The 21,577-nt window shown below is 46.7% G+C and overlaps 1 protein-coding gene across 7 annotated transcripts in view; it reads left to right on the top strand.

Moving 5' to 3' along the window:
* Positions 1–21,577, top strand: part of PARP4 (poly(ADP-ribose) polymerase family member 4) — a 2,748,946-nt gene that overhangs the window by 393,700 nt on the left and 2,333,669 nt on the right. For all 7 annotated transcript variants that reach the window (XM_069639202.1, XM_069639198.1, XM_069639200.1 and 4 more), the window contains exons 8-9: positions 18,504–18,641; positions 19,996–20,169. In XM_069639202.1, coding sequence (XP_069495303.1) covers positions 18,504–18,641; positions 19,996–20,169 — 312 coding nt within the window. The remainder of the gene's footprint in view (positions 1–18,503; positions 18,642–19,995; positions 20,170–21,577) is intronic.

Below are 21,577 nucleotides of genomic sequence, written 5' to 3'. Positions count from 1 at the left end.
AGCACTCAGATATAAGGATACACATACTGCTTATAAATCAAGTGGCTGAAGGCACTATTGGTTAAGTCATTTGTTTTGTACTAGTAGTGTATTTATAGATGCAATAAATCCAATAACTCTCAAAAGACTTTTTTGAAGTAACATTCACCATCTATGGTCTGGGGTTTGAAAAAAGGACTAAAAAAAACATTCTACTTGCAATTCCATAGTAGTATAGACTGTTTCAGCAAAAAAGCCACACAAGCACAGCGCAACCTATAGGCCATCACTAGAATTTCACCTATAAATCAAAGTCACACCACAATCACTACTTCTTCTTCTCCCTTTCTTCTTTTGGATTTTCTGGTTCTATAATCACATGGTTTTAATCCTATATCTCTAATCACACCTACTCAGTATCCTGGGCTGGTGTTAGTCTAGATCCCCTTCCTCTTCTACACAGTGTTCCACAAGGGTCTGTTCTTGGCCCAGTTCTTTTCTCACTGTATACTTCTCCTTTAGCCAAGATGCTCTCTTCTTTTGGGTTGTCTCATCACCTTTATGCTGATGACACCTGACTATTTCTATCCTTTTCTTCCTTCACACCTGATATACACACAAACCTCTCTGCCTGTCTTTCCGTGATCAAAACTTGGATGTCAGACCACTTTCTTGTCCTTAATCCATGTAAGACTCAAGTTCTCTTTTTTCCCGCTAATACTATCCCTCTCCCGGTTTCCCTTCCTTATGTCCTCTTTTCCTCTTAGCATCTGCTGTTCTATCTGACTGCCCGCAACCTTGGCTTTCATCTTGATAATAATCTTTGTTTGCTCATCATATGTCGATCGCATCTCGTTCTTGACGTCACATCTCATTCTTGACTTTTTCAGTTTTTTAACGTTTGGAAAGTTAGACCTTTTCTCACCTTCAGTGCCACAAAGCTTCTAATCTCTTCCTTAATCTTCTCTCAATTATTCTACTGTTTTGCATTCCTCTTTGGTCTTCCTGTCTCTCGTCTAGCTCCTGTTAAATCTATATTCAATTCCTCTATCCGTCTTCTGTATTCCCTACCTATTCACAACTTTATTTCTCCTTCTCTGGCCTCTCTTCGATAGCTACCTTTCCACTCTCAACTTAAATTCAATTTTCTCTGCATAAGATTTAAATCTATTTATGGACTTGCCCCTATCTACCTTGCCTCTCGTTTCCTTCTACGTCCCTTCTCGCACTCTTCATTCCCAACCCCACTTTCTTTTGGCTGTGCCTCATCCCCGAGTGCTTCCTCTCATTACCGTTCTTTTTCTTTACTGTCTTCTCTTTACTGTAATTCTCTCCCACTCTCTCTGCGGTCTATTCATTCTTACTCAATCTTCTGTGCTGCCCTAAAAACGTTCTTACTTCAACCTTAATTGTATTTTGAGTCCTGTTGTGAGTTATATTGTTTTATTGTATGCAATTGCTCATTTTATTGTATTGTACATTAGTCCTGTACAGTGCCTTGGTGTAAGGCGCTTTATAAATAACAAATACAAAATCAATATGGCTATGCAAATTATCTGAAAAGCTTGCTTTTTGTTTCATACGAGTACATTATGATTTTCTTATAGGGAGTGCTATTTTATATTTGTATTTATTTAGTTTATATAGCGCTTTCATCCAAAGCGCTTTACATTAAACAAAAATATACATAGACAATATAACAGTAGAAGCAATTTACACTCATGAATCAAACCAGTAAAAAACAGTAAGTAGAGCAATTAATCTGAAGGGGGAGTGGGAAAGGGAGGAAGGAAGGAGGAGGGAGGAAACAGGAGTGGAATAGGGTGAAAATGAGGGAGGATAAGAGGAAGGGGGAGGGAAGAGAGAATCGTAGGGAAGAATCAAGGGAAGGGGAGGGAATGAGAGGTGGGGAAGGTTTCAAGGCAGGGAATGGAGAATGAGAGATTTCAGGGGAGAGCGGAAGGAGGAAAAGGTAGGAATGGAGCGGATTGAGAGAGGTAAGGCATTCCAGTGCAGGGGGGCTAGGAGCTGAAAGGAGCGGAAACGGGAGGAAGCAAATGGGGAAGAGGGGACGGTGAGAAAGAAGTGGTCAGCTGAACGGAGGGGGCGGGAGGGATTATAGAAAGAGAGGAGAGATAGGGGGGAGCCAGGTCATGGAGAGACTTAAAGACTAGACAGAGGAAATGAAATTTTAGTTGTGAGTGGAAGGGAAGCCAGCCAAGGGAGGACAGTGGAGAAGAAATGGAGTCATGCGGGGCAAGGAGACAGAGGGTACGGACAGCTGAGTGGTAGATAGATTTGAGAGGGGCAAGATGAGAAGCAGTTAGTCCAAAGAATAGGGAGGAGCAATAGAAGAGGCGAGAGAAGAGAAGGGAGGAGATTAAGAGTTTAGTTGCATGGAAGGTAAGGGAGAAGCAGACTTTGCGAATATTGAAGAGGTGGTAGCGACAGGCACGAGAGGTAAGAGAAATATGATGGGAAAAGGAGAGGGAATAGTCAAAGTGAACGCCTTAGTTGTGGGTGTGGGCAGAAATAGTAAGATTAGTGGGGGGAAAGTGAATGAAAGATGGAGGAGAGGGAGGGGAAAGAGTGTTGGAGGGAAAGAATAAGACTTCATTCTTATCAGTATTGAGAGAAAGAATACGGGATGACATCCAGTTTTTAATGGCATTAAGACAGGAAGAGAGGTTAAGGTGGAGGTCAGAGGAGAAGGAGGAGAAAGAAAGGAAGAGTTGGGTGTCATCAGCATAGAAATGGTGAGAAATACTGAATGAAGATACAACAGGGGCAAGGAGAGAGGTGTAGAGGGAGAAAAGGAAAGGGCCAAGAACCAAACCTTGGGGTACACCATATTCCAAGGGGAGGGTAGGTGAGGAACGGCCGCCCCAGGAGACAGTGAATGAGCGAAAGGAGAGGTAAGATGAGAGCCAGTTGAGAACAGAGTCTTTGAAGCCAAAGGAAGAAAGCGTGTTGAGAAGTAGGGGGTGATCAACAGTGGCGAAAGCAGCAGAAAGGTCAAGGAGAATAAGGACAGATGAATGCTTAGAGTAACGAGTGGAGAGGAGGGAGTTAAGGATATAAGTGAGGGCAGTTTCAGGAGAGTGTTTAGGCCAGAAACCAGATTGCGAGGTGGGTAGGAGAGAAAGATTAGTGACAAAGGCTGAGAGCTGGGAATAGGCGAGGCGTTCAAGTAGTTTAGAGAGGAATGGGAGAAGAGAGATTGGACGGAAGTTAGAGGTAAGAAGGGGATCAGCAGAGGGTTTCTTTAGAATAGGAATGATGGTGGCATGCTTAAAAGCAGTGGGATAGGTGGCTGAGGAAAAGCAGGTATTGAAGAAGGAGGTTAGGTAAGGAATAAGAAGAGGGTAGATCTTGGGGATAAGAAGGGAGGGGAGAGGATCAGTAGGGGCAGACGTAGGATGGGCTTTGGACAGGAGGAGGGATACATCAGAAAGGGAGACAGGCGAGAAGTCAGACATGCAGGTTGAAGGGGAATAGGGAGGGGGCGAAGGGGGTGAGTACGAAGAGCTGTTAATTTTTTGCCGAAGAGAAAGAATCTTAGAGGAGAAGTTGGCAAAGTCAGAAGGAGAAAGGGTAGAAGAGGCTATACATGGCTTTGTCAACTCAAGACTGACAGCTCTCAAGGATGCAACAACATACCACTGGCAATCCCTTATCAGAACAAAGTATGATGTTGGATGGAACTTTCTCAAAGAGATCCTAAGGGAATGTTTTTGGGTGGGAAGGGGCAGTTAGTGGGTGAATATGGTCATAGGGATCAGCATGACCAGGGGTGGTAAATTGGTGGGTAAATACCCAACAAATTCCACAGGCTGTGTATTCCACCTCACATGTCATCTCACTCCTATCTTCACTTTCCATTACCATAGTTCTCCAGCATGGTCTGGCATGGATTCACATGCTCATGAATATTCCCAGTCATCAGGCTGGGAATCCTCGGTAAAAGAAAAACAGTTTCACTTTCACTTATAAACTGTACTTCTCCTCTAAACCAATCACTGTCCTCTGGGTCATACTGCCCCATCTAATGACAGTCCTCTTCCTAAGCCCCTCCTCTGGCAGCCATGTTCAGATTTTTACTGCATGCTTCAGTGTTGGGAGTCCTCGAGTTTGCTCTGCGAGCTACTTCTATGTTTTTTGTGGGTTTTTTTTGCAGAAAAAGGTTCTATTTTTGTTCCAAAAGAGCCTGTGTGCTCTTTTCTCCATCTGCTGACAGCGGGGATTGTTAGGCAGTATTATATGCAGTACTCTTTGGGAACACCACACACAATTAAGACTACAAGTGACAGTACAATTTCACCTTTGGTACACGCCTGTACTACACAGTTAAAGTGGTAGCGATGAGTGAGCAGCCAGACTTATCTCAAGAGTAAGTGAGCAGTATCAAATAGTTACATAAAGGACAGCAATTACTATGATTCAGGCAAACACTGACTCAAGGTTTTCAAGTAAAAGAATTTCTGATGCTTGTTAATCTGCATAGAATCACATGCTATGCATATGGTCCGACATCCAGTGGTAACCGCTGAGTATTGCATCTTGTCTTTCGGGGACCGAAAGGGGACGTCGGCATAGGCGTGTCAGTAACACTATCCCAATCGTGACGTCTGGTGTACCCAAAATCCCTCACGCGCAGAGGTACCTCAGATTGTTTTTTTTTCCGCCCAGATAACTGGTTGCCCTATAGCGGAGCACTTACTAGAGACATTGTTTATCTTTACTGAATTGTCGATTATTCCCCGTTAAGTCACTTCGGTCACAAGAACAGCTTCAAAAAAGACTACAGGGGATTCATCTACGGCTGTGGATTTCGGCGCCTAAAATCCGGCGGCTGGATTTTCCACGTGGCCGGGCCCTCTGGCCGACCTATACAGTAGAGAGAGTGGGGTCGGGGTGACCATATTGTCGGTATGTCTTTCCTCCTTTCCCCTCTTTTCCCTTTTGGCCTGGTCACCATTACCTTTAGCTATGGAAAGGACTCCTTTTAGATTCTTCCCTAAGTGTAGGGTTAGATATCCTTGGAAGGACGAACACAGGACGTGTAACGCCTGTCTCCCCCTAGAGCACGACAAGAAGCGGCGTGCGGCCTGTAAACTCCTTCGACCTAAGACCCTTAAGGTGCGCTGTGTAAAGTGGTGGGCCGCGTTCGGTATTTCGCGAGTGGAGGCCCCTTCCCCCCACCGCCACACCCGCTGAGAGTGACTGGGGTACTTCGGATGACCAAATATCCATTGCGGATGTTATAGACATTGAGGCGGACACTTCTAGGTCTGCCACGCCCGTCCATGACCCTTTAAGGCCTGACTCTGGTCTCGCTACAGGGACAACACCCGGCGGCAGGGGCGTACAAGCTCATCACACTAAGCAAACAACCCCTACACCGTTTATGACATCTTCGTCGAAAAAGGTCAAAGCGCCAACAGGGCCGCCGAAAACTTCGCTGGTTTCCTCTGATCGTTCAGATTCAAAGCCTTCCCAGCATCCGCAGCAGCGTCTTGTGACTGGGCAATCAAAATCAAGTAAGGGGGCTACTCCAAAAACTGCACACGTCGAAGCGCGGAAATCCGACGCTTGACGGTCCCAAAGGCCGCGGTAGGCCCGAAAACTACGGCTAGGCCTCTACCCAGAAAACCAACCGCTAGGCCCTCTAGCACCGCGGAAGGTAGTACACCTACCGATAAACCATCGGCGCCTCTGTCTCATGCCGATTCGGCGACTATCAAAAGCAGCATCGAAAGAATTACGGTGGCGGTGGGTCTTACCCCGGTTCCGCCTAAAGTTATTGGACAAGCCGCAGAAAAGGTTTCAGATGCGGATTGGGATCCCGATTCTTACGATGCTTACGAAGATAGGCAAGAGCCTCTTTCCGACACCCTAAGAGACTCTTTTCGACGCCGTAGGGCAGAGAACGCCGTTATCCCACCCGCAGGCCCGCTTGGGTCTACTAAATGGACTACAGAGAAGTTTGAAGGGTGTATGGATCGGCTGGAGAAGATTATCAGTTTTTCTGATCATCTTACCCCGAAAAGGGCTCGGGTAGACCCTAACCTCCAAATTTAAGAAGATCAGTCTCCTGCCTTTCAGTAGGAAGACGTTGTCCACATGGACACATATAGGGACATTTATAATGAAGAGGAAGAAGCTTCATTTCTGCAAAGTTATGACGGAGAACAGGATACTACGGACAACTGGGAAGAAACCCAGCAGGAAGGTCAGGACCCATGGACACAGCAAGATCAGGACCCTGATGTTTTGTGCCTGGATTCTCCTCCGTCCACCCCGGCTCGCCAGGCCTCTCCTGTAGATGACCAAATGGCATTCAACTCCATGTTGAAAAAAGCAGCTGAATACTTTAAGATTTCCACTCAAGAGGTTATGCCTCAGCATGATTTTGTAGAAGATATCCTTAAGGAAAAACCTCCATCTAGCCAGGCCATCCCCCTCCTTAATTCTATTAAGAGAAGGGTGGCCCCCCTCATTGGTATCACCAGCTCAAACTTGGGCAGTGAACCCAAGAGTCAAAAAATGATTTTGCCCTTCCCCTTCCGACCCTCTATACGTTAGGGGGCACGCCATCCCAGATTCATTGGTAGTGACTACCACTCGGGAAAGGGCAGGGGTACCCCTTGCCACAGGGGAATCACCGCCGGACAAGGAATCCAAGCGACTGGATTCCCTTGGCAAACATGTCACTTCAGTGGCCTCATACACTATGCGGATTGCTAATATTACAACACTATTGGCAAGCTAAGCTGACGCCCAATGGAACTTGCTCCAGGAAGGCCTCCAAGAGGTTCCTGAACCCGCCAAATCAAAACTTCTCTCCATTGTAATGAAGGGAAGACAAGTTAACCAGCGTGTGATCAAGAACATCCTGGACACTGCGGAAACTGCAGGCAGGTTTCTGGCCCAAGGGACCCTACAGAAAAGACACGCTTGGCTGTGTACCTCAGGGTTTAAACCGGCGACTCAAGCCTCCCTCATCAATAAGCCCATTGAGGAATCTAACCTCTTCGGGAAAGCGGTGGATAAGGCTTTGGAAACAGCCAAGAAGGAGCATGAGACACTGAAGTCTCTGCAACAGATCACACAGAAACCTTCCACCAGAGGGGTAATAACTCTCGGCGGTCCTTTCGAGGGCAAGCCCGTGCTGGTCAAAAGAACTACTGCACGGGGAACTTCAACTCAGGACAAACTTCTGGAAATCCCACATACTACCCGTCAAGGGGTCAGAAACGCGGCAAAGGCAGAGGTAGAGGCCCAAATCCCAGAGGAGCCACAGCGAATGGTCAGAAATGACCACCAAATTCAGGTCCCCTCCCATGTTACCCTGGTCGGGGGGCGATTAACATCTTTCATCATGGCATGGGAGGGGTAACTTCAGACCAGTGGGTCATAAAGACGGTCACCCACGGTTACTGTGTGGAATTCTCCCAACCTCCACAATTCAAACTGCCACGCTCAGAGCGCCTTTCACCGGACCATCTGGAGATCCTGAATCAAGAGGTGGAAGCTCTGCTGGGAAAGGACGCCATAGAAGCCGTCCCTATTCTTCAGGTAAACAAGGGTATGTATTCAGTGTACTTCCTTGTACCCAAAAAGGATCTCACCATGCGCCCTGTTCTAGACCTGCGCCCAGAGAACAAGTTTATAAAACCCCAGAAGTTTTGCATGGTAACACTGCAAGAGGTGATCCCATTGCTGAAACAAGGGGACTACATGGCAACATTGGACATGAAAGATGCATACTTTCATATTTCAATGTTGCCAGTGCACAGGAAATATCTAATGTTCATGATCTAGGACAGGCATTACCAATTCAAGGTACTCCCCTTTGGCATCGCCTCAGCGCCAAGGGTGTTTACCAAATTCCTGGCAATGGCGGCAGCACACCTGCGCAGACTATCAGTCCCAGTTTACCCTTACCTCGATGACTGGCTCAATACGGGGGACTCGTTCGACGCATGTTTTTCGAACACCCAAAAAAAAGTAGATCTCCTCTTCAGTCTGGGTTTCTCAATCAACAAAAAGAAATCCAGTTTAGTCCCCAGTCAAATAAAAGAATTTCTGGGAGCTCTAATTCGCACGAAGGACGGTCTCGTTTTCCCCTCCAACGAGAGGGTTCAGAACATGCTTTTTCAGATCTCTAAATATGTAGCCAGTCGGGAGGTGACGGTGCGCAAGACCATGCGCTTGCTAGGAATGATGGGGTCATGCAAATACTTGGTTCCCCACGCGCGGTTGCGCATGCGTCCCATGCAAGAGTGGCTCAACAGCCAGTGGTATCAGGCCAGCGGGCAATGGGAAGATCTAGTAGTTGTCTCGCCAGCCCTCGTTCTCTCTCTGCAGTGGTGGTCAAGAGAAAACCTCTTGAAGGGGATGACCTTCACCACCCCTGCACTCTCACTATAGACGCATCTCTCACAGGGTAGGGAGCTCATCTGCTTCAGCAGACAGCGCACAGAGTTTGGTCTCCTCAAGTAGCGTCCAACCATATAAACCTACTGGAGCTATTAGAGGTGTTCAAGGCTTTGAAAGCCTTTTAGGTGCAACTGCAAGGGAAGACAGTGCTGATTGTAACAGACAGCACTACAGCTATGTATTACATGAACAAACAGGGGGGCACTCGCTCTACAGGGATATCCAAGCTGTCCCAAAACATTTGGATATGGGCTCTCAAACACAAGATGTTTTTGTTGTCCCAACATGTTCCAGGGGAACTCAATCTTCTGGCAGACGTACTGAGCAGAGATTTTCCTCTGCCCGAACAATATGAATGGCGGCTACACAAAGACATTGTGTCCAACGTCTTCACAGAATGGGGCTTCCCAGAGATCGAACTGTTCGCAACTCAGGAGAACGCCCAATGCCAAGACTACGTCTCCAGGTACCCCCAGAACCGATCCAAGGGGAACAGTCTCTGGATAACATGGTCAGGGAAATGTGTCTACCCTTTTCCCCCAACGCCCCTTCTCAACAAGATAGTGCACAAGATGTACCAGGAACCAGTTACCATGATACAGGTGGCCCCCATGTGGGCCCGCCAACCCTGGTTCGCTCACCTGATGGAAATGTCCCTCCTCCCACCAGTGAAACTACCCTGCCCGTACAACATGTTGTCTCAGGACAGGGGGGGAGACCCTACACCCATGCCCACAAACTCTGAACTTAGCAGCATGGCTCCTGAGGTCATAGAGCTTGGACACCTACAACTCCCTCAGAGGTGCATGGACATACTCAGGTAAGCTAGAAAACCAAATACGTGTTATTGCTATGCCAGCAAATGCAAAAGTTTTGCTATCTGGTGCAATTCCAAGGGAGTCAATCCCATCGATTGTTCACCCACACACATTATGCTGTACCTGACCCATCTGTTGGACACTGGGTTAGTCTTCAATTCCCTAAAGGTTCATCTGGCTGCTCTGTCAGCCTACACCACGTGACAACAAAAAGTGTTGTGGTGGAAAATACCGGTGATTGAAGCCTTTATGGAAGGGGTTAAGAGGATTTATCCTCCCATCTCTCACCCGGCCCCTGGATGGGATCAAAATGTGGTTTTAACCAGGCTCATGGGAGCTCCCTTTGAGCCTATGCAAAAAGCAAGTCTGAAAGACCTGACTTATAAAACAGCCTTTCTAGTGGCTATCACTTCTATCAGAAGGGTTAGCGAGCTACAGGCACTTTCTGTTCTAGACCCCTTTGTTACAGTCCACAAAGATAAGGTAGATCTGCGCACACATCCCAGATTTGCGCCTAAATTCATATCAAAGTTCCATGTGAACCAATCAATCGAACTACCCACTTTCTTCCAGAACCCTACTAGCATGGCCGAAAGAAGCCTACACACACTAGATGTGCGCAGGGCAGTCATGTTCTACCTGGAAAGAACTAAACCACTGAGGAAAACAAAACAATTCTTCGTTTCAGTGGCAGCTGGTAGAGAAGGGGATCCTGTCTCTAAATTGGCTATCTCAAGGTGGATTGTCAAATGCATCACACTATGTTACACTCTTTCTAAGAGAGAACTGCCCTTCAAGCCTAGAGCACATTCTACTCGGGGCACTGGGGCATCCACAGCATTCATTGCAAATGTTCCCCTTGAGTCCATTTGCAAAGCGGCAACCTGGAGTTCTCTACACACCTTTACAAAACACTATTGCCTAGACACTCATTCTAGGTCTGATTCTCAGGTAGGACAAGCAGTACTAAGACATATTTTCTCTACTGTTCCTTCTCACAACCCGCCTCCAACTCCGGGTACTGCTCGCTAGTCTATGCGCGGCATGTGATTATAAGTAGATATTACTTACCGTAATAGCATTTCTGATGATTGTATCTGCTTAGATTCACATGCGCCCATATTACTTACCGTAATAGCATTTCTGATGATTGTATTTGCTTAGATTCACATGCGCCCTCCCTACCTCCCCGCTCGGGGTGGAAGGAACATAGACGTCTTACTACTTTCTCTCTTTATGTACTCACTCACTATAGCCTTGGGCTACATCATGGTAGAAAAAATACAATCGGAGGGACTTGGGCGCGTGAGGGATTTTGGGGTACACTACACGTCATGATAGCGATAGTGTTATGACATGCCTATGCCAACGTCCCCTTTCGGTCCCCGAAAGACAAGAAGCAATTCTCCGCGGTTACCACTGGATGTCGGACCATATGCACAGCATATGAATCTAAGCAGATACAATCATCAGAAATGCTATTACTGTAAGTAATGCATGTCATACATTTATTTCACTCTTCAGTTGTATAACATTACACTATTATAAGCAGTCTAAAAATCGCACTCTTAATACACCACACCGATTCCCTTAAATTCCAGACAAGTTAAGCTTACAAAATGAAGTGGTAGCAAAATGGCACTCCAGCAATTTAAAAGGGAGGGAAAGACAAAGTTATTAGAAATTAAATCAAACCAACAGGTAAGTACCCAGGGCAATTGAACAAGAGGAACTACAGGGATAGATCAGGTAGAAAAGGCTTAGGGCCAAAGTCAATGGGTCAAAAGTCTTTTGCTCAAGATCACACAGTTCAGGGTAGTTTGCGGTAAAGTTTGTGGCACGGTTTCCGGACGAGGTTGGTTGATGGAAAAGTTAGTTTGAAGAGAAGGACAAGCCCTCGGATTGGAGGAAGATTTCAAACACTTTCACCGCTGTTGAACGAAACGAGCAACCGGATTTGCACAGCACCTTAAAACGGAGAGGAAGCTTTAGCTGAGGCCATCGTTCCCGGTAGTTCCTGCAGGCTCACGGTTCCTGAAGCGACTGTCGGACTGACATGAAGTAGGAAGACTGGAGGGTCCTGCGCTACCCAGGGTAGAAACCAGCAGCAGAGCAAAACAACAAATAAAAGGTGCGCTCCTTAAAACCCAAGCGGGGTCCGACCTTCCTGGCTATCTGGCCTACTGTAGCTCTGTACAGCGAATTCGACCAGAGGAAGGGTCCTGGTTTATAGTTTGGGCAAACTGGTTGGTCCCACCAGCTCAAGAGAAGACGTTTCCTGGAGGATCTTCTCTGTTGTTGGATTCTGAAGATTCGGACCTGCAGCAGGTCTTCGCGGGCGGTTCAGTCGTTGTAGGGGTCCTCTTCCATCAGCTCCTCGTAGCTTCTTTCGTTTGAGTGGCGACTCTGCCTTTCCAGTCCCAGAGACCTGCTTTTTATTCAGTTTTCCCCCATTCATACAGCCTGGCTGTCAATCACACAGCAGGGTGGCTGTCCTGGCAAGGACAGTCCCCTCAGCCAATCAAACAGGAGTGTGACTTGGGTTACCAAGGGAACCCATGGCAGGGGTCCGAAGATCCCTCCCTCACATCCAGCCTACCTAGACTTTCAGGCGCCTTAGGAGGACTTCTGTGCAGAAGCCCACGCTAAGACAGCGAACAAAGGAATCATCCCCTGTTTGGTGTGCAGAGAAAAACACGAGAAAGACTTTAATAAAAAGAAATGGCGAATAAACCCAGCCGGAGCCAAAATAAAATGTATTTGATCAAGCGGGTTTATGTGCAAGGCTAATATAATAGCCTGAAACAATACCATGGTTATATAAGATAACGCGGTAGAAAAGTTAGGGTAGTTACCACTGGCACCAGCCAAGTCTTAATGTAAAGGGAGCAAAACAATGCTCCAAGAGACACAGACAAAAAGGGATAAGAGTTAACCCTTTCCAATACTCCATGTAAGGTGGGGTGTACTGGGTCTGTGGTTTAAAGTGAATACAATAAAGTTAATGGCAGTGGGAAGTCTCAAAAGACAACCCTGTGTCACTGCACTGAAGGTGCTGCTTAACACACATAAAAAATATGAGGCCATGGAGTAGGTGAGGCTCCAGTGCTTAAGATCACACAAAAAGTGGAAACAAACACAGCAAAACACATGTAAGAGTGGGGAAAAGGCTCACACTCTTACCAGGTGAAAAAAATAAATCCTAGAAATCCAGCAAAGCTGCTGAGGGACTCATTAGGTAAGGGCAATCAGCCATTTATGAGAATTCTCCCTAACAGGTGAATTTCAGTGCCCCCCAATGGCAAATATTGTCAAGGTTTGCAGAAGGTCCTTGGGCCTACGTCACGCCCTCCGGCCATGATGGAGGAGAAGGAAGGAAGATCCCTTTTCAGTCCCTGCACCAAGTGTGGGCTGCGGAATGTGTTTGTGGAAGACAAACATCTGCAATGCCTCTACTGTTTGCATCCAGACCACAAGGAAGGAAAATCCGAGATTTGCCTTGGGTTCTCCAAGAAGACAACAAAGGACAGGCACAGTAGACTGGCAGCGTGGCTGAATGCCAAGGCCTCTGCCCCGTGCTCCGAGCAGGGTCATGCCTCATCCAAGACCGGTCGGTCCAAGGAACGGTCTTCTAGGTCCTTTGAGGGCGACTCAACCGTGGGGGGCCAAAGACAAGGCTAAGAACTGCAGGTCCGTGTCCACCGGGGTTGCCACGGAAGCGGGTCCTGCGGTTGCCAGGGCGTGCTCGACATCGCCATCCGCCTCCATTGCCAGCCAAAATTGAGATCCTCCTCAAAAAGGAAATCTTCCAACTTGGCTAAGCTACGAGAGAAGCCAAAGAAGCCACGGACGGAGGAGGAGAAGAAGACAGACGACGAGGACTGGAGTCCATACACATGGCCCACCAGGACGTGGAAGAGGATGACGACAACGGTGCAGTGCCTAGCGTTACGAGAACGCCAGCTCAGCCGAGGGATGTTTCTCTGGACATTCTGTCAACCCTCCACACCTTGGTGTCAGAGATTCAGAAGCGGATGCCACAAGACCTGGGTCCCCGATCAGCCACCAGCGAAGAGGAGGCGTAGTCATAGGACACCCCCATTTTAGCCTCCACATCCTCATTGGGTCCTCTTCACCCCCCACCCCCAGCGGACCTGGACACAGGGACGGATATGGCCACAGAAACAACAGACGATGACGATACCGTCGCAGTGGGCAGTTGGTCTCCGCAGCTTAGAGCGTCCCCACCGGATGAGATGGTGTCATTTCATTCCATGATCGCCAGAGCCTCCGAGATGTTCCAGCTTGTGCCCGAAGTAACCAAGAAGTAGGGTTTCTTGTACCAGAGGTGTGAGGCCAAGAGGAAAACCATCATGGCGGTGCCCCTTCTGGACGACATGTGGTAGGAGGGCCTAGCCCTCTTGGAGAACCCTTGGACGGCTGCGGCCAAACGAGATGGGTTTGAGAAGAAGTAGTCCACACCCAAGTGCCTGAGGTTGCAAGCATTGCCGGATTCGGTGGGCGCGAGGAAACGGTTGTCTAGCCCGTCCTTGTCGTCATCAGTCCCTCCGGAAAACGAGGGGAAGAAAATGGATGCCATGGGAAATAAGGTGATTTACACTGCAGTGTCCACCATCATGGCGGCCAATGCACTGGCGATCCAAGCCAGGTATGACAGGGAGTTGTGGTACAAGCAGGGTCTGATTTTGGAGTTCCTCCCCTACGACAAGAAGATGGAGGCAATCGCTCTCTTTCAGGAGGGTGGGTGGCGTCGGATTGCATCATCAGTGTGGCGCTGGACATTGCCAAAACCGGGTTCCGACAGATGAGGAACAGTGTCTGCCTTTGTCGCCAGGGCTGGATGAAGGCCATGAATTTCCGCCAGGAGGTCCAGACGAGGGTGCGGAACATACCTTTAGATTGGGATAACCTTTTTGGGAAGGTTGTTGACAAGTCCCTGCAGGCCATCAAAGCGTATACGGAGACGGCCCATTCTCTGGGCATACTCCAGCAGCACTGCTCTTCTTTTTGCTCCTTCAGGGGGAAGTCGGGCAGGTCTTCAAAAGGGTTTTCCTGATCGTACAGTCAGCCTTCCGGATCCACGACTCAGGAAGCCTACAGAGGCCGTTCCCAGGCCTATGGTGAAGGACAGCACTGCCGTAACCTTCCAGGCAGGAGGCCGGTGCTGAAGCAAGCCTGAACTGGCCACGACATCGGGACCCCATTCGTACACCCCGGTGGGAGGCCGACTGGCGAGGTTTATCAGTGAGTGGGGTAAGATCACCACAGACAGATAGGTGCTGAATGCTCTCGCCCAAGGACATACCCTGGAATTTCAGCGCAAGTGTCCACAGATCCCTCTGGTGGCCCATCAGGAGCAGCACATTCCTCAGCTCTTGGAGGAGGTATGAGCAATGTTGCGAAAAGGGGCGATAGAGCTAGTCCCTCAACGACTCTGGGGCTATTTCAGATACTTTTTGGTCATCAAAACAACAGGGGGGGGGACCTACGACATCTGAACAAGTAACTCAAGTCTCAGAAATTCAGGATGGTTCCGTAGCATGTGCTCAGTCAACTGGAAAAAAGGGATTTCTTGACATTGCTGGACCTGGAGAACACCTACTTCTACGTCCCCATTCACAGGAAGCACCAAAGGTTTCTACGCTTCGTAGTGCAGGGACAGCACTATCAGTTACAGACTCTATCCTTCGGATTGAAGTCAGCCCCCAGAATCTTCACGAAATGCCTGGCACCGGTGGCGGCCCTGCGTCAATGGTGGATACATATACACCCGTACCTCGACAACTGGCTCGTCTGGGCCCACTCGCGTGAATTGATCATCGGACACACGGCTGCGACTGTCCAGCTGCTGGCGGGTCTGGGATTCTCCATCAACTATCCAAAGTCTGTCGGTGTCAACCCCGGTCAAGCTGCCGGTAGTTCCGGACCTGCTCACCAGAGAAGAAGGCGCTATCCTACATCACGACCAAGGGTCGCTGAACCTGAAGGCTTGGCTCCTGCAGCCCTAGAGTTTGGTGGATACGTGTTGCCTGGAGACTGCAGAAAGATCCTCGCCAAGGCCAGGGTGTCATCAACTTTGAAGTGCTACGGTCACAGGTTGAAGTTCTTTGCGACATGGTGCCGGTTGCAGAAGATTACCCTGTTGAGTGGCACGGCCTGCAGGTTCTCCCATGCCTGCTCTCATTGGCCAAGGCCGGACTGGCACACGCTTCTATCAAGGTTCATCTGGCGGCTATCTCCCGCTACACCAGGTCTCCAGGAAGATCGTCACTTTGGTCTCATCGACTCATCAAGGAGTTCCTTAAAGAACTTTTCATGCCGGTGAATGCTCCTGCTCTGACGTGGGAACTCAACATGATGCTGACGAGATTCACAGTGGCCCCTTTCGAGCCTATGCATCAGGCCCTTTCAGGTTCCTCTCATGGAAAACGGCTTTCCTTGTGGCAATCACCTCAGGCTGGAGGGTAGGTGAGATCCAGGCCTTGCCCTGCAAACAGCCATACCTGACTTTCCACGAATCGAGGGTGGTGCTGCAGAAGAACCCTTCTTCTATGCTGAAAATTCCATCTGAAATCCACCTTAACAAGCCTTTGGTGTTACCTGTTTTTTCCCGAAGCCTTAGTCACTGGCTGAAAGGGCCTTGCACTCGCTGGACTTTGCATGTGCCCTGAAGTTCTATGTGACACGCACAAAGGGCTTTCGGAAGACTTCTCAGCTGTTCGTTAAATTTGGTCCTGTGAACCATGGGAAGGCCTTGTCCATGCACTGTCATCGGTTGGTGAACCAGTCGTTCTCTAGAATGGGTCTGCCATGGATTCACATGCCCTCCCTCCGGACCCCTCTGCGACTCTTCTTGGTCATACTGCCACTTAACTTGCTTACCAAATCTGAACATGACGGCCAGAGGAGGGACTTGGGGAGAGGACTGTCATTGAATGGGGGCAGTATGACCCAGAGGACAGTGATTGGTTTAGAGGAGAAATACAGTTTATAAGTTAAAGTGAAACTGTTTTTTCTTTTACTGAGGATATCCAGCCTGACGACCGGGAAATATTCATGAGCCTGTATATCCATGCCAGACCCATGCTGGAGAACAATAGTTACAGGTAAGTAACTTGTTCCTTTCATCTTATAGGCAACAAATTCAGCGCCCGACCCTCCAATTGCCAAAGCTAAATAAAAAAAGCAAAGGTTCTATTTTCTTCTAATACCATTTGGGCGCTAGAGAATGGATACCCCAGAATCCTATTTGTGATAAAGTGGTTTGGAAAACCTATGCCACATGCATGGAATTAAGGATGCTTCTGATTTCAACATACAATGCAAACTCTGAAAGCAAAGCACAAGCCTAAATATGTTTGGACGAGTGGGAATTGCCAAATGAATGTGCCTCAATACAATGGCATGCAGACATGGGAAACACTACGTGAAATCTTTTTACCATTCTTTAAAAGATAACTTGCTGCATATTATTAGTAATCAATGGGTGATGTGTTTGCTCATTATGAATGTTGATTCTTGAAAATACCCACAATCAAGATGTGCTAGAATATAATTGGGCCCTGGCACATATTCTTTTTATTTTCATTCATTCATTCATTCATTCATTCATTCATTCATTCATTCATTCATTCATTTATTTAACAAATGAAACACTGCAGAATCTGGCATTTCGCTTCTGCTCATGCATTTCATTGTCTCTTAACTTGCCATGCCCAGATGCCACTGCATGGTGGCACCTCACACTTTAAAAACGCATCCAATAAAATTAAAATGGATTACTGTCAGCAGGGAAGCCTTTCTTTGGTAATCATTTTACTGCAATGTCAGCAGTATACATCCGTGTTTAGAGATACCAAACTGAAACGATGCAGTACGGCAGCCCTGACCATAATTAATACAGATGGGAAATAATGTGGCACACCTTTCTAAACATCAGCTACATAGGATAGCCCATGACTGGCAAAACAGCTATAAGTTTCAGCATGGATCTCAAGAATTTGGAAGCAGAGCACAAATAATCTACGGTAGTTGGTGGGCAGGGGCGGGGGGGTTCGTTTGAAGATGCACATTTGCCCATTAAGGAGGCTGACTACTTTCTAAATAATACCAGTTTGCTTAAACTCCGTTTCTGTCACTGCCTGCCTTGTACAAACCAAAACACGACTGTAATTTTCTGGAACTGCTAATACACACAAGGGCTTTGCACAGGAAAAGTGTTAGTAAAAGGTGTAATAAAAAACGTATGGAGACACTCTGCAAAAGTGCAAAGGTTACACATAAAAAGGGTAAGCTCATTTTCTGTACTAATCGAGTGGACATGCTTTATAATCATCTCTAGATTACAATGTTGATATTATATGGGAGTAACTGACCCCAAAGTGCAAACAAGGAAACTGATCAAGGTTAATTGTCTAGAGGCACCTGGCTTCTCCCACAAAACAAAGTAAATGGTCCAGGGTGGTGAGGACAGTGGCTGTCCCTGTATAACCAACTAGAGGGACCACCCGGCGTTGCACGGGTCTGTAGCTGACATGTACATGGGGGTCTGCTATAGCCTTGTGTATTTTTTATTGTGTTATAACTTCCTATTTTAAAAAAATTAAAAAATCGGCAATCTCCCGAAATCGCCTATACTGATAGCAGAGGCCCGGACCCCACCCAGAGCGACTGGGTGGGGTTGGTCAGATTTTACCATCGCCAGTACACCCCAGACGGGTATGCCGATCTCTGCCAACGTTTCAGCCTACCAATTTTTGTGGGGATGGAGACAACAATCGCAAAATCAGCAATCTCTCGAAATCGCCTTTACTTGTAGCAGAGGCCCAGACCTCCACCCTGTGCAGGGCGAATGGGTGGGGTTGGTCATATTTTACCATTGCCAGTATACCCCAGACAGGTATGCCGACCTTGGGCCAAAATGTCAGCCCACCAACTGTTATGGGACTGGAGCCAACCCCAAACATACAAACACACTTTCACTAATATATGTATATATAGATAACTGTGGCCTGTTCTAAGTACAGTGCAACATTAACTGCCCCGAGTGGAAAGGAAAAATAACAATAATTGATAAGTATTTTGACAATGGCTGAGGATGGGACTCATGCTGGTGGATATTGGAAGGGGCATGTAACCGTTTGGGGAAGTTAGAAGGAGTGGTGGAGTACCAAGCCTAAAATAATGCCAAAAGTAAGAAAAATATTAAGATTACTTCAAAATAATGGATTTCTTTCTCAACAGCTGATTATTCAAGATGCCATTAATGCAACCAGTGTGGCCGCGGAGATCAGTTCATTCGTCGAATTGATCTGGGTGGAAGCGCTGGGGCACCTGGAACATATTCTTCGTAGCCCAGTGAACAGCTTCAGTCTCAACGATGTGAGTGTTTCTAATATAATCATGTTTTAAGTATATTATCTTATGTGCTCTGCGCCCCCCTGGTGTTATGACCGTTCTGGCACTTATGACCATTCTGGCACTTTGCAAGTCTATGTCAATAAAGTATCTTAGCAAGGTAAACACTTGCTTCATTTCAAAAGCCCTTCACTGATCAATAGATTGAGTATTAGGGGACAGCATACATGTTATTATAGTGCTTTGAGGTTGGTGGAATCCTGCATGAAGTGCCATAAACACATGTTGGAATTTTATTGACCAAATCCACATGTAGCATGGCTGGATGTATGTCTATTTCTAAAAAAAAAAAAATGCTGCTCGAATTTCTTTTGCTCATTTTCTTTTCTTGAATTGTTTACCACAGAATGTGGAGGGAGACACCCTGTACTCTCCCCTCACTAAACTGTCCCCACCCTACCACCACCAATATTGCGTGAACCTAACCCACCATCTACATTTTGGTGGTGGAGTTCGAGAGAAAAAATAAACAACATGTGTTCGAGCAGTTTTTAGTTGCACAATAGACCCAATGCCGTATGGCTTCACGTGGTAATTGAAACACCTACTGCTGGCATTTGCTATAATATATATTAGTAAAGTAAACCCATTATTCACGGTGCTGATGTTTCAACAGTTTGCCATATGATAATGGAAGGATAGATTCAGTGTTCTTAGTTAAGATTGAATTTAATCAATATCGTCAATGAATACACTTTCACTGTTGTGCGCTTGTCACTTCAAGATTTCTAAGACGCAAGACAATGATGTCTTTCTTGTCCGAAATTGTTTGCAGTTGCAATGTATTAATTGCTTGACTGTTTCCAGGTTGCCGACACATGTTTCAACCTTCTGGTCATTTTAAGGCTTTGATATATACAGTCAATAAACATGATACATTTTTCAAAATTGAAAACAATGTCAAATGCAGTAATAAACAATAATGAAGTGAAATAATTGGAATTCACATTACTGTCCAACAATTGTGTCTAGCACATCATTCGTTCTATGAAGGGATATATAATCATAAATATGTGGAATCAATTGGGGATTTAATGAGTAAGAAAATAATTGATTCCATTGTGGTGCGTATCAGTTAAGTGGTTCTCACCAGTTCCTCAATTCATATGATGTAACAAAGTTGGGTCTTGGTATGTCAAGTTGATTGACTTAATTGTCCTGAAAATTTATATCTGCCTCTGGACCAAAGTAAAATGCCAGAAGTAAATATAGCATTGTTAACATAGCAACTAAAATCATCCAATCTAATGTCCTAAAGTCCAGATGTCTAATGGCTAATGCATCTCTTACCTAATCAATCAATATTGTGTCTTCAAAGGTGAGCAGAGCTGAAGGAATTCTGCTGCAAGTGAGGACTGCATTGGATAAAGGTGAAAATGTGGCCTCTATAATACCGGTGATGTCTGAGTTTTATCGAATTATCCCCCATAAAGGTGGATCGGACTACGACATTAACAAGAAGCTTTTGTCAAGCAAACAATCCCTTTGTCAGGTAAGGCACTATAATGGCTGAATGGTTTATACTTGTCTTTTCAGGAAAATACTAACCATTGTTTTCTATAGGATAAACTGTTAAGAATATATATTTTTCACAGATGGCACAAAAATCACTCCCACTCGCAGAGGCAATTCAGGGTTTTTATTGAAATCCTTGTGGGTCCTAGGTCTCTCTTTCTCTCTTTCTCCGGTTCTCTCTCATTCTTTCCCTCTTTTTCTCTCTTTCTCTTTCTCTCATTTTCTCTCTCTCATTTTCTCTCTCTCTCTCTCTCTCTCTCTCTCTCTCTCTCTCTCTCTCTCTCTCTCTCTCTCTCTCTCTCTCTCTCTCTCTCTCTCTCTCTCTCTCTTTCCCCCCCCCCCAAGCCCAGACGTCCTTATTCCCCAGGTTAGTATTAGCACTTGTTTCTTCCTTAGTATGCTAAAACACTAATGCACTAAAAGTCACTGGGCCCTATCTGTCTAAACTCCATAAGGGACTTCCCAACTATCCTTACCAGTTGCTGGTGATTTAAAGGGTTTGGGGACATGCCTTTCGGACACCATGTAAGATCCATGTTCACTTTCTCATTTCCGTAGTCTCTCTCCCCCCTACGTTTCCCCGCTCCTTCTCCCATCTTTACTTGATCACCTTTCCACTGTCCCGCCGAAGCCTTTCACATTCCTAGTATTCTCCTCCACTTTTCAGTGTTATTCCTCCTTCGCACTGCCCCTCCCTCCAACTAGTCCTTTTCCCTCCAAACCAATACTCCTCCCCTCAAGGCTTGCCCTGGTTGCAGAGGATGACCCGAGAGGACACTGTTTGTTTGTGTTTCAGGACCCTGTTCCATGGGGTCTCCTGCTAAGTGGATCAGGGCTGGGTGGGTCCTGCTCCCCTCTCGGTCACTGGTTGTTTACGGGTTTTCTGAGTTGCTATGTGTGCTTGCTTTGGAGGCTCTGCAAAATTGTTTATGGCGCTGCATAGGCACACAGCTTCTCACCCACTCCTTAGCGTAGCAGCAGTGTCTGTGGGAGGGATTTTCTTTACTTCTAATATTGATGGTGGAGCTCTGAAATTAACAGACACTAGTAAGTATCTGACAAGGAGGCAACATTAAGCTGGTTTAGTTCTCGTGAACAGTGATCGAAAGGGTTGTAAAGCCAAGAACCATCTCAAGACTCGGGGATTATTGTCTTAGTTCCTGGCCATCTGGACCAAAGGAACATTGGCCTATCACCTATTTAAACATTTGTCTCCTGTTAGATAATACCCAATCCTAGACACAGCCCATTTGATGGCAAGGGCTTCACGTTTGATTATCGGGTAGATTATTTCTCATGGATGCAATTTATTTACCCACCCATTTACTGCCAATGGCCTTGTATTATAAATCAGCAGAGGATTTAAATGATAGAAAGATAGTGTT

Source organism: Ambystoma mexicanum, chromosome 7q (genome assembly GCF_040938575.1).
Source record: "Ambystoma mexicanum isolate Mex_15411 chromosome 7q, UKY_AmexF1_1, whole genome shotgun sequence".
Classification (NCBI taxonomy): Eukaryota; Metazoa; Chordata; class Amphibia; order Caudata; family Ambystomatidae; genus Ambystoma; species Ambystoma mexicanum.
This window is presented reverse-complemented; position numbering and strand designations above follow the sequence as displayed.